Source organism: Atractosteus spatula, chromosome 13, assembly GCF_055471065.1.
Source record: "Atractosteus spatula isolate fAtrSpa1 chromosome 13, fAtrSpa1.hap1, whole genome shotgun sequence".
Classification (NCBI taxonomy): domain Eukaryota; kingdom Metazoa; phylum Chordata; class Actinopteri; order Semionotiformes; family Lepisosteidae; genus Atractosteus; species Atractosteus spatula.
In genome coordinates, this window is record NC_142718.1 from 39920601 (window position 1) to 39933111 (window position 12511).

The window sequence follows — 12511 nt, forward strand, 5'->3', positions numbered from 1 at the left end:
AGTTATGGTATTGTACTGTGTGTGTCCCTGACAAGGAGATCTGCCGCTTCCTATGTGTTTTTGAGTGTAGTAATGTAGTATACTATACTGTAGGTCCCTACAAGTCACATGCTCTGTTACATACTGTACTGTACTATATTTCCAGAAAGGTTTGGATCTTCAGATTTCCAAAAATCAAATTCCAGTAATGTTCCTCCAGGTGCTCCGGTTTCCTCACAGAGTCCAAAGACATGCTGGTACTGTAGGTTAATCAGCTTCTGAGGAAAATGTCCCTGGTGTGAATGCAACCTGAGATGGACTGGCGTCCCATCCAGGGTGTATCCTGCCTTGCGCCCCTTCCTTGCTGGGATAGGCTCTGGCTCCCCCATGACACTATATTGGATAAAGCAGTTAGAACATGGACAGATGATGAACATTCAAGTAATGTCTAGATGCTACCGCTCTGAGCCAATGCTCTGGTACCACAAACACAGCTACATTACAGATCTCACCTACTGCTACTGTGTTCTTGTAAATAAATGCTGGACCCATTAATTGTGGTTTGTAAAACAATGTGCAGAACATGCAATATATACAGGCACATTCAAAACCACACCACATTGTGTGCCACGTTGTCTGAGATGGTAAATATTTAGGACAGAGTTTTAAAATCATGGTTGCAACCTTTATTTCCTGGAATATATAGTGACCGTTTTACATTGTTTTCAAAGTCTTACTGTCTACCTCATTTCATCTATTAAGTTTTGCTGAAAATTAGCAGTTCAAATGCTGGGATAATGGGCTGAAGAAATGTTTGTATATTCTCTATTCACCGTGCACGCCATTGGTATCTTTACCATCTTAATTTATTTTGCTCCATTAGCATTAGTCTCGTAAGTTTTTGAACAAGTCAGTTCTCATTCTAACCTTTTGTTCAATGCTCTCTAGAACTTGTCCTGGGGCTATTTTTTCCTACCTCTTCTTTTCTCAGAAAGAATAAGGGATTCTAGTGGCAAAAGCAATCAGTATATTAGGATCAAACACATTCTCTGCTGAATTCACTGTCAAAATAAAATCATTTGTTCCCTTTGCTTAAATAAATTGCTGAATCCCAAAGCCACCCTCTGTTTCATGTGGTTTCAGAAACCATTTCCTTGGGGCCAATCTGCCATTGTTAATTTTGGACAACATTCTAGCTAACTTTAGAAACTGCTTAGTGTTTGCATTTTGGTTTTTAGAGTATCCTTCATTTCATCTGTTTTTTTTTCTGGGGAAGAAAATCAGGGATAAAGCCTTTGCCAACATTATGGAGAAACTTTGTTTTTCCCAGAGAAATCTAATTAGCTCTAATCCTGGAAAGTTAAAGGTAATTTCCATATTTGAGTTACTGCAGCTCATCAGGACAGAACCTATCCTAGTTTCCACAATGTTAAGCAGATGAGATAAGTGACTTCCCTCTTGACAGGACACTGGCCATTTACAGGGATGACTCCCTGCAATGCTGGGCCCCACTAACAGCTGGGCGGACTGGAGCCACTGGGGTAAAGTACTATACCTGTGTCCGCAGCAGGGACTCAAACCCACATCCCACCAGTTATGAATTCAGAGACTTACCCACCACACTGCCCTTAACAAAGAACCAGTGATAAAAGTTTGCAGTTGTAGAAAATCACGGTGTTTGTGCATCATTTAAGAAAAATGAGAAAAAGTAAACCCTAGCTCAGACACTGTTTATGATATCTGCAGAATACGATGCCCCAATATCAAGACTGCTTCAGTAGATGCATATCAACAAGTGCTGAACTAAAACTTGGTGCAGCTGATTGCATTGCTAGGTACTGTACTCAGTGCAAACTGACGGTTCTAACCTAGATTGATAGAAAATAGTCAAGTGTCCTGTTCCTGTTTCAGTTCAGACATCCATTAAACCAACCTTTGAAACAGCTCAGGGGGCTTTTACAGTACATTGATACATTAAGAATTATTATAAGAAACATCTAATATATTGACGTAGGTTTGAGAGCATCATTACACATCAGACCGAGATTCTGGAAGATTCAAGCTCCAGATGCCCGGATGAGTTGCAGGCATTACTGTTCACGGTTTGCAACAGTGGAGCTGTTCCTGGTTTTGTTACAGTACCTCCATGTGTGCCTAGAGAAAGGCTAACTGCTTATATGTGGGGATGGTGTGGTTGAAGCTTGGTAAATGTGGCAATATTCTTTCATTCAGCACTGAGTAGCACAGAAAGAGCTGCAGAACTTAGCATAATGTTAAATATTCTGTTCGTTTCTCTTGGCAGAGATCCTGTGTAGAATGAAAGAGGAGCTCTGGAGTTAACAGGGCTGAGGCAGAGTGGGGAGAAGATATACTGTACACATGGAGTCTCCTGTCCATGGTACAAAGGGACCCAAAACCCCAAAACCAATCCCTGCAGATTAACAGGTCTGTAATGTTCTTTGTTCTGTTTTCAATATCATCCACAGCATTTTCTGTATTTTCTTTCTGCATTCTTATACATAAATTAAGCACCAAGCTGTGATGTTTATGACATATCAGGCTTCTGGAATTATTTTCTCGGTTTTAGATCATTAAGGTGTTGCTGAAACTGTTCCCACGATATAAAATTTTGAGTTCTTCATTCTTGCTTTTGTTTTGCCAGGACGAGCGCAAAAATACATAATAACAAAACCATAATACCTTACGAGTGAATCTTGGATTAAGATGAATGTTCTTGTGCGTGTAATCCAATGTATTTTCCTTTTTGCTCCTTGGATTCATTAGGGATTACTGGAGACCTAAAATAATGATGCTTGCTTTCATGCATCCCAAGGGTAAGAACCATGTGATTTAAAAAAACTTGCCACACAGGATTTAAGTAAAAAAAGTGTTACTGTATTTTAGAAAATGTACAAAAGCTATATACATACCCAGAACAGTAAAACGTTTCGTAGTGTACAAAATGTTTTTAATTCCAACAAACAAAACCAAAGAGTTTATAATGTTGTCCTTTAAAATATCGTATTGTGCCATTTTTGTGGTAGAATTATTTAAAGCCTTTGACTTCACAATCTAGAGTAATTGGTTTTTAATCTTCACAGAATCCGTACTGAGTACTCGCTTGAGTATTCATTTGAAAATCAGTGAAGGTTACTTCCAGTCACATTTCATGTACTTTGCTGCCTGACATGAGATATGCCTCTCCTTTCTTAAATTCTATAACTTGAACATCAAAACCAGATTATTAGAACTCTGATAGTGCATCTGTAGTAAAAACAAACTAAATAACAAATGCTGTTCCTCCTCTCGGAATCTTTTACAGGTGTGTCTTTCTAGAGACATGTTGGTGCTCCCCTTTGTAGAAAAACTGCTACTCTGTACTTTTTACAAGCAATGACCAGCAACAATTCATGATAGAATCCTTAACATAATTTAGATTATGTATATTGAATATCATTAAGCAGGAAAGTACTGTAATAACAATAAAAAACTTTCTAAAAATCCTTTTGATTTCTGGCAGTATATTACAAGTTAATGTTAAGAATGTGTAAGCTCTTACTAATAGTCAAAGATACATTATAGCAAGGCACTTATCACACTTATCACTCACAAAGAGCAACGTTGTAAATACTTTGCAGTGGCTTATTTACACCCCGGTCACAAGACTTGACTATAATTGTAAAGTATGGCTTTTGTGTAACAAAAGATTGGAATCTTAATTTGTCTGCTAATAGGTAATACGCAACAAAACACATGTGGAAGGAGACATAAAATTTAAATTTCAGCTCTCAGCCTCTGGAGAAGCTGTTATAAATGGTTCGAGGTCCACACGGTGCGGTAAAGATCAGTGCTTTTTGTTCAGAAAAAAACACTAAAACATTTTTCCTCAGGGAAGCTGTCAGGCGTGAGGTCAAGTCCTCCTGCTTACATCTGTTATACAACCACTGAGAAACGTTGCAGTCATTTCACACACTCAGGAGGGGACATTCTAGCCTCTCTTGTCTCTTATTGATACTGTGTCCATTATTATTGTTATGACATCCTTTTCTCATCCATGTGATTAAGACATCATGTTGAGGAACTTGCTCTCCTCGGCAAGAGCCGTCAGCATAGAGCTCATGTCTCCAATCGCCATGTTGCTAATGCCAGCGGGCACAGAAGGTAATGTTAAGGAGTTGCGAGGTGTGGTGAGTCGGGAGGAGTTCTGGGAGAGGTTCTGAAGGATACTGGGGCTCAGGGTTCCAGACATCAAGCTGGAGTGGTCTCCATCATCCATCATGGCATCAAAATCTATCTGAGTGTGCTCCATGCCGTGCGAGTCCACTGTGCTGGTCACTTGATTGCTCCCTGGAGAGGCCATGGCTGTGGCCAGTGTAAATGAGGCGCATTGCTGGGGTGGTGGGGGCTGCCCAGCACAGGAAACCTGGGCCTCAAAGCTCCCATTGTGCTCATACATGTGGATCTGTCCTGTATAGAACATCAGATTGCTGTCCCGGTTTTCATTTGCATGCTGTTGATTATCTGCGAGGGTCATATTATTGGATCTTTTTGGGCTTGCCTCTGATGTAGTGTGGCCTGGGCTTGTACTGTAGGTAGAATGAGGACTTGTCAAAAATCCTTGTTGCTGTATTGTACTCTGCCCTGAGAGCTGTCTGTTCAAGGCATTGGGTACTAAGGGTGGCCTAGGTTGCACCAACCCGCGATTTAAATTTTGACATGATGGACTCATTGTTGCAGGCTGTGGCTGTCTGATGTAATTCTGCTGGTTGGGATTCATCTGGGAAGACATTGAACTGTAACTTTCGTGCTCACTGGCAAACGTCACGTGGTTCTGACCTACTCCAGGCTGGGGCCGAGACCTGTAAGTCTTCAGTTCCTGAGTCTGAGCTGCCGTTCCTCTGCTAATTCCATTTAACATCCCTGGAGTACTGCCTGGCGTAGTACTACAGGAGGACAGCTGGCCAGTATTTCCATCTGTGGCATGAGGAACGAGGAGTGAGTTGTTCTGGTTGTACCCCTGTTGGGGGCTCACTTGCTCATTAAGATTTTGACAAGGGTTCATTACCTGTTGTCTCTGTTGCATACAAGCCATCCTTTGGGAGTTTAAGCTGGAGTTCCTCTGTATATAACTCTGGTGTGCTGCATGTGCAATGCTTTGATTCATTTGCATGATTTGCTGATTTGCACTGAGGTTCTGAAACTGACCGAAGTTTTGTTTCTGCTGCACGACGGCTAAATTTCCCCGAACGAACATCTGCTTTGTTTGGCTTGGAGTCACGTTGCTATTGCCAGTACCTGAACTGACCTCATTCCACTGGACGGGCATGTTATTTTTGTTCACATTGGGTGAACTAGGGAACTGCTGTTGATTTCCTGGACTCAGCTGGCATGATGGCAGCACTGGCCCTGAAGAGTTCATGTTGGCGTCCACCATAGCCATTCTTCGCTGACCATAAAATTGCTGCTGTTGCTGTGAAGCCATATTTCCTTGGAAACCTTGTGCCTGGCTGTTGTACCCTGATGCTCTGATGTCCTGATAAGATCCATCATTCTGGGATTTGATGTACTGCACAACATCATCTGGCAGCACTATGTCATCCTCCACGTTCCTGTTGTCCATGTCTCCAGCCATTGTTTCCATAACAATGTTTTCAGAGATGCTGGGTGGCCTAGAAGAGTAAGGCTGCCTGTGAAGACTGCCGTCTGAGCGTGTGTAATTTTGCAGGCTGAAGTTCCGCCTCTCTGTCGCTGGTGGGATGGGGATCATGCTGTTCATGCTGTTGAAGCGCTGGACTCTAGAGAGGGACAGGGGATCGGCTGCTGGCCTGCGGACGGGATCGCTGGCACGACGGACAACATTTCCCGGCACTTCATGAGGCATCATACTGGATGCAGCGTAACCGGTGTCACTGCATCTTCTTGGCACAGCCGGAAGAGGAAATGAGGGAGCTGAGGACTCCTGCGCGTCCCTGAACAGGGCCATCCTGGTCTTAAGACCCATGCGGTCCATGTTGGGCAGAGGGGTCGGCGGAGGCCCTCCGGTGGCGGCGGCATACTTGGCCTTCAGCCGGTAGTGCTGGGCCGGGGTCAGGTTGAGGAGGCTGGGCAGCCCTCCACACTGGGACGCCTCGCTGGATCGCCGCGACAGGTCTGTGGAGATGGGGTCATAGGAGTCTGCCGAGCTGACGTTGTTGAGGCGGCCACCAAACTGGGACGCCTCGCTGGATCGGCGGCTGGAATAGCAGGGCGATATTCCCGAAGACCTGCGGCTGAGGGTGAAGGCCGAGCTGACGGTGCTCGTCGTGCTGTCTCTGCGCTCGTTCAGCTGGTTGAGGATCGTGACGTCGCTGGAAGACAGTTCGCTTATCCTCAGGTTGGAGAACACAGCCGGTGGCCCACTGACACTTGAACTCTCCAGCAAAGAACCTAGACAGGTGAAAATACAAATTCAGAATTTTGCAAGCTCTACAGATATGTGAATAAGGTTCAAAACAACAGGCCCTGCTTCTTCCCATTTCTTTTAAATTATTAGCAATTCTTGCATAACGGGGGGAAGGGGGCAGTCTCACTGTGAAATGCTCTTTTCTTGCTTTGTTAGCTGGTGTTCCAGTCATCTGGGGAGCTGTAGGTTTGGTTTTAAGTTTTAACAACTAGTTGATTTTTATTCACCCATGAATGTGTACTTTCTTATTCTAAAGTCAAATGACCTTCCTGAATTTTCTAAGTCATGCATTTTTAGGATCTGCAACATGTACCGTATCCCTGTCTTTACTTACCAGTTGCTGGTATGGGTGGCAACTTGGTGTTTCGCACTTGAGGAGCTGGGTTGGCCCAGGAACAAGAATCCCTCACCGTCTTCAGTTTCTCCTTCTTGAGCTGTTCAAGTCTGTGGGTTGCTGACATGTTCTTGCGAAGCTGCAGGCTGACTGTCGAGGTTCCCGAGGAAACGGTGGAGTCCACCACAGGCTGCTCGTCCAGGGCAGTCAGGTCTCCCAGACTGCCTCCACTGTTCATGTTCATCTCTACTCCACTGTCATTGTTGGTGGCACTGCCAAGCGGGGATGGCTCACTGCTGCATGATGACTGACCACCAGGGCTGGACTGATACATCTGGTGTGGAGACAAGATCCGGGTTTACTTTAGGGCCTTACCTTCCATTACATGACACAGGTCTCTTGGCTAGAATAGGAAAACCCACAATAACGTGTCCATAAAACCTAACTGCGGCTTGATTCTATATCCGTGTTCATTTCTGTACGTTCTGCTTTCTAAAAAAAAAGGTTGAAGAAAGGAAAATCCAGCCCTTCCCAACCCATCCCCTGTGGAAGGTCTTGTCCGAAACAGTCAATGGTCTGGAAGTTCTGCACATGGCTGTCGGCAATAGCCGCGCAGTTTGTCTGAGTCAGTTTTCTATAACACTGTAACGTACTATTTGGTACGCTATGAATTCTCGCCTCAACAGGGCAATTAACTTGTCTGCAGTTGTTAGGTCTCCCTACACAGGAACTTCACAGAACAGCTGCAAAGCCCTGCCGAGCAGACCGTGAGCTACACGTTTTCATGTCAGGACCATGCATCGTTATACAGACTGTAGCGCAACCTTAACTACATTCTTTCAGGCTCAGGGTTATGAAGCAGAACTTCTAATGCAGAAGGAAAAACATCTTTTAAAGCCATGTTAAGATGCTGTGCAGAAGTACAGTACAGAGAGACACTGATCTAAAGGCAACAGAGAAATCACGTGAATTTCAGTTCTCCTGAGCTCACGTTTTTCAAAGCTTTGATTAAAAGAATTTACTCTGTCCTGAGCTGAATAAAAAACAGGAGGATCAAGTTCTTGATCACTTCTTGACTTAAGACTATGGCTGTTAAACAGAAAGAATAATCTGTTTTTGAATATTAATTCACTAATGGCTTTTACCATTGTGCTGCTCCTAATCTTTTTATGGTAGCACAATGGAGCTGACAGGGCGTGCTCTCAGGGAGACAAATTATATATGTGTAATTGATAAAGCTTACAAGGTAGTGAACTATAGTGCTTTATCTCAGAAAATACAGTGCTTCTCTTGTGTAATAAGTTCTGAATAAGCATTTCTATCACCCAAAAAGTGGTGTCAGACACTCCTGTTAACAAAAGCAGAGGTACAATTTCAGTATTAAACCCCTTAATTTCTTGTTTTTTACTCCAAAAAACATTTTACAGAGCGTGAAAAGCCAGATTAGAGCTGTGCTCACCTTAGTAATGTCTGTCCTTAAGGAAGGTACATTAAAAGAGAAAAAGAGACATTGAAGTAGCAACCAGAGAAATGTGTTAGAAGACACAATAGAAAAGAAAAAGATAATTAAGACCGACACGTACAGAACAACAAATGGGTGTTAGTATAACAGGCAAAACTTGGAAATAGTAAGAAATGTTTTTTTTTATTGTACAGAAATTTGAAAAGTCAATACTTTAAGCATGCTCATTAGAACAAATCAAATTTTAAGTTAAGGTTAGCAAGCAAAATCTGTAAGCTATTAGAAACAACAGCATACTGCATTTCAAGCTAAAAAAGGGCAAATAAAAGTAGCTACAGTAGGATATGAGGCACATGTGCACCTTATGTTAAATAGCCAGCCTGCCTTTGATTATAATCATACTGCTCAGGGTTAAGATTATTATTCGATTCTGCCTTGAATCACCAGTCATAATGAATCTGTTCATATGGAAGTGCTTTCCCTTTCTTTCCCTGTAACGGTGAGCTAGCACTGGCAGTGAAACCCTGCTTGCTGTCTGGTATTTGCATACTGCGGCCCATGCGTTGCTTCAGCCACAGGTCTACTGATATGAACAAATCTTACCACCGAGTTCTCCGTTTTAATTGACTTGACTTGCAGGCAGTCCTCCACGCCTCTTGTGGTGCTGTTGGCTTCTGCCTTTTCCTCCGAGCCCCTGCTGCCCTGCTTGGTGCTGGCTTCATTCTCCCCGTTCTCCTTCTGCGGCTGAGGCCTGGGGTGACCGTCGTTGCGCTGCTTCTTCGTGACGTGGGCGTCCGGCCCGTGGACGGTCTTCACGTGCTTCCTGAGAGAGCTGGGGTCCGTGTAGCGCTTTGTACAGCCGGGAATTTTGCACACGTAGGGTTTCTGCAGCAACAACGCAGCAACGCAGTGTGTGAATGATGTGTGCATTCTGATATATTGTGTAATGTCGTGGCATCGGTTTCAGATATAACAATATTTTCTTAAGCATCACCAAGACGATGCATTGGTGCCAGTTCTACGGGTGCCATAATATTTTTAATCACATTGTTGTTACAGCAGTGGTGAATGTATTTCCATTATGTGCATGTTTGGAAGATCATAGCAGAATTCTGAAGTGAATGGTACAGTGCTAAGTAACTATTATGTCTTGTTCTGGACTCCATAGTCAGCTTGTCTGACTTGTTATTTAATTATTTGATTTGTTACTTATCTATCTGTGAATCATAGGTAACTGTTGTTTGATCATTAACTCTGCAGGATGGCTATTGTAAATTTCAGAAATAGATTTGTCATTTGAAAATCCAGCCCTACAAATGTATCAAATTACCACACACCCATTACCTGCACTTAATTTGACTTCTCCTAGTAACAGAAAGCAAAATTACACTGAGCTTAATGATGGTGAGGAGGTCAGCACAAGCACTGCAGCAAAACTGAGCACTGCAAAAATATGGATACTCATGTGGTTAATTGTTAATGATGAGAAGAGATTGACTTGTTGCAAAAATGAAGATACTGTACAAAAGCTTGGGGCTCAATATTATTTATCACGAATGGATTTGAAGGGTGAGATCTTGTGATGGAAATGTATCAAGAGTAATCTGACTGTCACCACCTCTAGAAAATAATGATCGCACAAAACATGTGCGCAGTGACAAGTTCTGAAAAAAAAAACACAAAGTGCATTTTTATGCCCTGCATTCTCAGAAATTCCATTTCACTGGACAGTGAAGACATCTTCAATAACAAGAACTCAATGCCAAAGAACATGTTCTTCATAACCTATTATTATAAGTGAAACATTCATAAATGTTTGGCCAATGTGAATCTATTTTCAGATGACCTAAAACGTGAGACGTTGGCACCTATGAGGTAGTGTTCTATGGATCATAGACAATGGATTTCAGATCCCTGTAGAGACACTGCAGAAGAGGGAGCTCCTATGGATCATTATATGGGCCTAAAACAGGTGTGAATGGGCAGGCAAATCAGGTCACAAGACAACCAGCTTCAGCTAAGTGCAAGTAAAACACATGCTACATTGGGGTAATTACTAAAGACACTGATGATAACTTCTTTGGCATCACAGACCACCTGCATATTTGGGGATTTGAAATGTTTCCAGGTCTGATAATGTATTCACATGCTGCAGGTGGTCCAAACACCACAGGGGTGCAGTTGATTCTCTCTTAATGCATTTTTGGGGACCAAGGACTCTTTTTAAATCTATGCTTCATTCTTTATAAAACACGCTTCTTAATGGGGCAGGAGAAGCACTCACAAGAACAATTACTGAGCCAGAGAAATCCCAAGGAGGTAGACAATTCGATTCTAAGCTGGAAGTGAAATTTGTAAGGGTTTTAATGTACATTGGGACAGCGGAGCAATTGATCACTCGCAGACCTGCACTGTGCTCCTGCTGTGACTACTAATTACAAAGCAAAGACAAGCAATATTCAAGCCGATCAATCAAAGTTCAGAGTTGTTTCTTGTTAGCAGGATAATGTCTTTAAAAGCTCTGATTGCCCTCTAACAAAACACAAAAAGCCTTCAACCTGGAGACTTTGACCAATGTAATTTAACAGTTCCTTTGGTATATAAATGAAAGCTGTAGTTTGAAGGCTAATGTAGTCTCCAGGCTAAGTGATCCTACACTACAACCAGTAGCACTGCGCATGTGGGCAGTGCAAGGAGTTCATGTCACAGGGCTGCTCAAATGTTGTCTGAAGTGGCGGAGAGTGTGCTCTCTGGAGACGCGATTGGCTTCCATTTGCATTTAAGTAAACAAGGTGTCTCGTGAGTACAGAACCTGCACACATAGAGAGCAAGCTGAGCACCTTAAGTCACTGAAACCTCCATCTGCTCTGCCAGCACAGACCCAGGTGTCCCATATTGAAGACATTAGGACTTGGTAAGGACTGGTGGCCCACTGGAATGAACATCTGCCCCCTTTACAACAAACTTCACAACAAAAAAACAGCCAGAATGTGACCTCTGCAATACAATTGTGAGGATGAGGTGGCAGAACACTGTAAAAGATACCCCCCTCTGAACAGTGCTTCTACAAGAACCTGTTTTCATCAGATTAAGACACATTCACATTCTCTGGAATCCCCTTTTTTGTGAAATGAAATAATATGGAATACATAATTTCAATGAGTGTTAATGAACAGTCTGTTAATGATTCTTGGGAATCACCTGCTTGTAAATGGTAGTGTACTGAGAAAATTATATACAGTAATAGGTTTTGTGTACTACAGTAATTAGCTTTGGTGGTTCTTCAGGAAATTTAAATGCTCCTCATCCCTCAATAATAATAATAATAATACATTTATATAACATCTTTACAAGTTGGATCTCAAAGTGCTTTACAGTAAGAAAATAGGTACACAATGAAAGAAGACAGCAGAATTAAACAATTACAGTATAGTACAGTATAGTACAGTATACAGAATACAGTATATACAATATAGACACAGAACCAGGTAAGTAATAGCCCTTCTAATGAAGGTTTGGAGTCGGGGTGTGAAAGAGCTCAGGGAAGGGGACTCTGATATTCTTAGGAACCGAATTCCAGAGTTTTGGGGCGCAGCAGGAGAAGACCCCGACACCCCTAGAGTGGTGTAGGTGTGCTCGGAGGACAGACAGGAGACCAGAATTAGACTAAAGGGGGCTGTGAGTTGGGGAGTAGGAAGATAGTGACTCAGACAGGTACTGAGGTGCCAAACCATGCACAGCCTTATAACTGAGCGTTAGGTGAGCAGGAGTGTCCAAAGAAGGCCTGCCCTGAACAGGCATCGGTGTATTTGACGTCCTGCGCTGTGATAGCTCATTCTGAGCAGCACAATACCAAGGACGCCTATGGCCTGATCCCTCTCTGAGCTGTGCAGAGACCGACACTGGACACACAGGGGGAAGGGTGGGGAGGTACCTAATTGGAGTGGGTACTGTTCTGGTGCTATGTTCAGTGGGGGGTGTACAGTCTGCGCTGTGCTCCGTGTAGTGTGTACAGTGTGCTCTGTGCTCAGTGTGGGGTGCTGAATGAGTGCTCATGGCCTGGTCCTTCTCTGAGCTATGCAGAGACCGACGCCGTACACACAGGGGGAAGGGTGGGGGGGTACCTCATTGGAGTGGGTCCTGTTCTGGTGCTTGGCGCGATCCGAAGCGTTGGAGAAGGCCTTGTTGCAGCCCTCGTGCTCACAGACGTAGGGCTTCTCTCCCGTATGGGACCGCAGGTGCGTCTTTAAATTCTCCAGGCGGGAGTAGGCTTTGGAGCAACCCTCGAACTGAA

General features: G+C 43.3%; 1 protein-coding gene across 1 annotated transcript in view; it reads right to left on the reverse strand.

Moving 5' to 3' along the window:
* Positions 1–3483: 3483 nt before the first annotated feature.
* The window catches only part of gli2a (GLI family zinc finger 2a), an 82650-nt gene continuing 73622 nt past the window's right edge, over positions 3484–12511 (reverse strand). The window contains exons 10-13 of the mRNA XM_088930410.1: positions 12342–12506; positions 8821–9102; positions 6756–7089; positions 3484–6405 (exon numbers count right to left, since the gene is read on the reverse strand). Of these exons, the coding sequence (XP_088786536.1) occupies positions 4040–6405; positions 6756–7089; positions 8821–9102; positions 12342–12506 (3147 nt within the window). The 3' untranslated portion in view covers positions 3484–4039. The remainder of the gene's footprint in view (positions 6406–6755; positions 7090–8820; positions 9103–12341; positions 12507–12511) is intronic.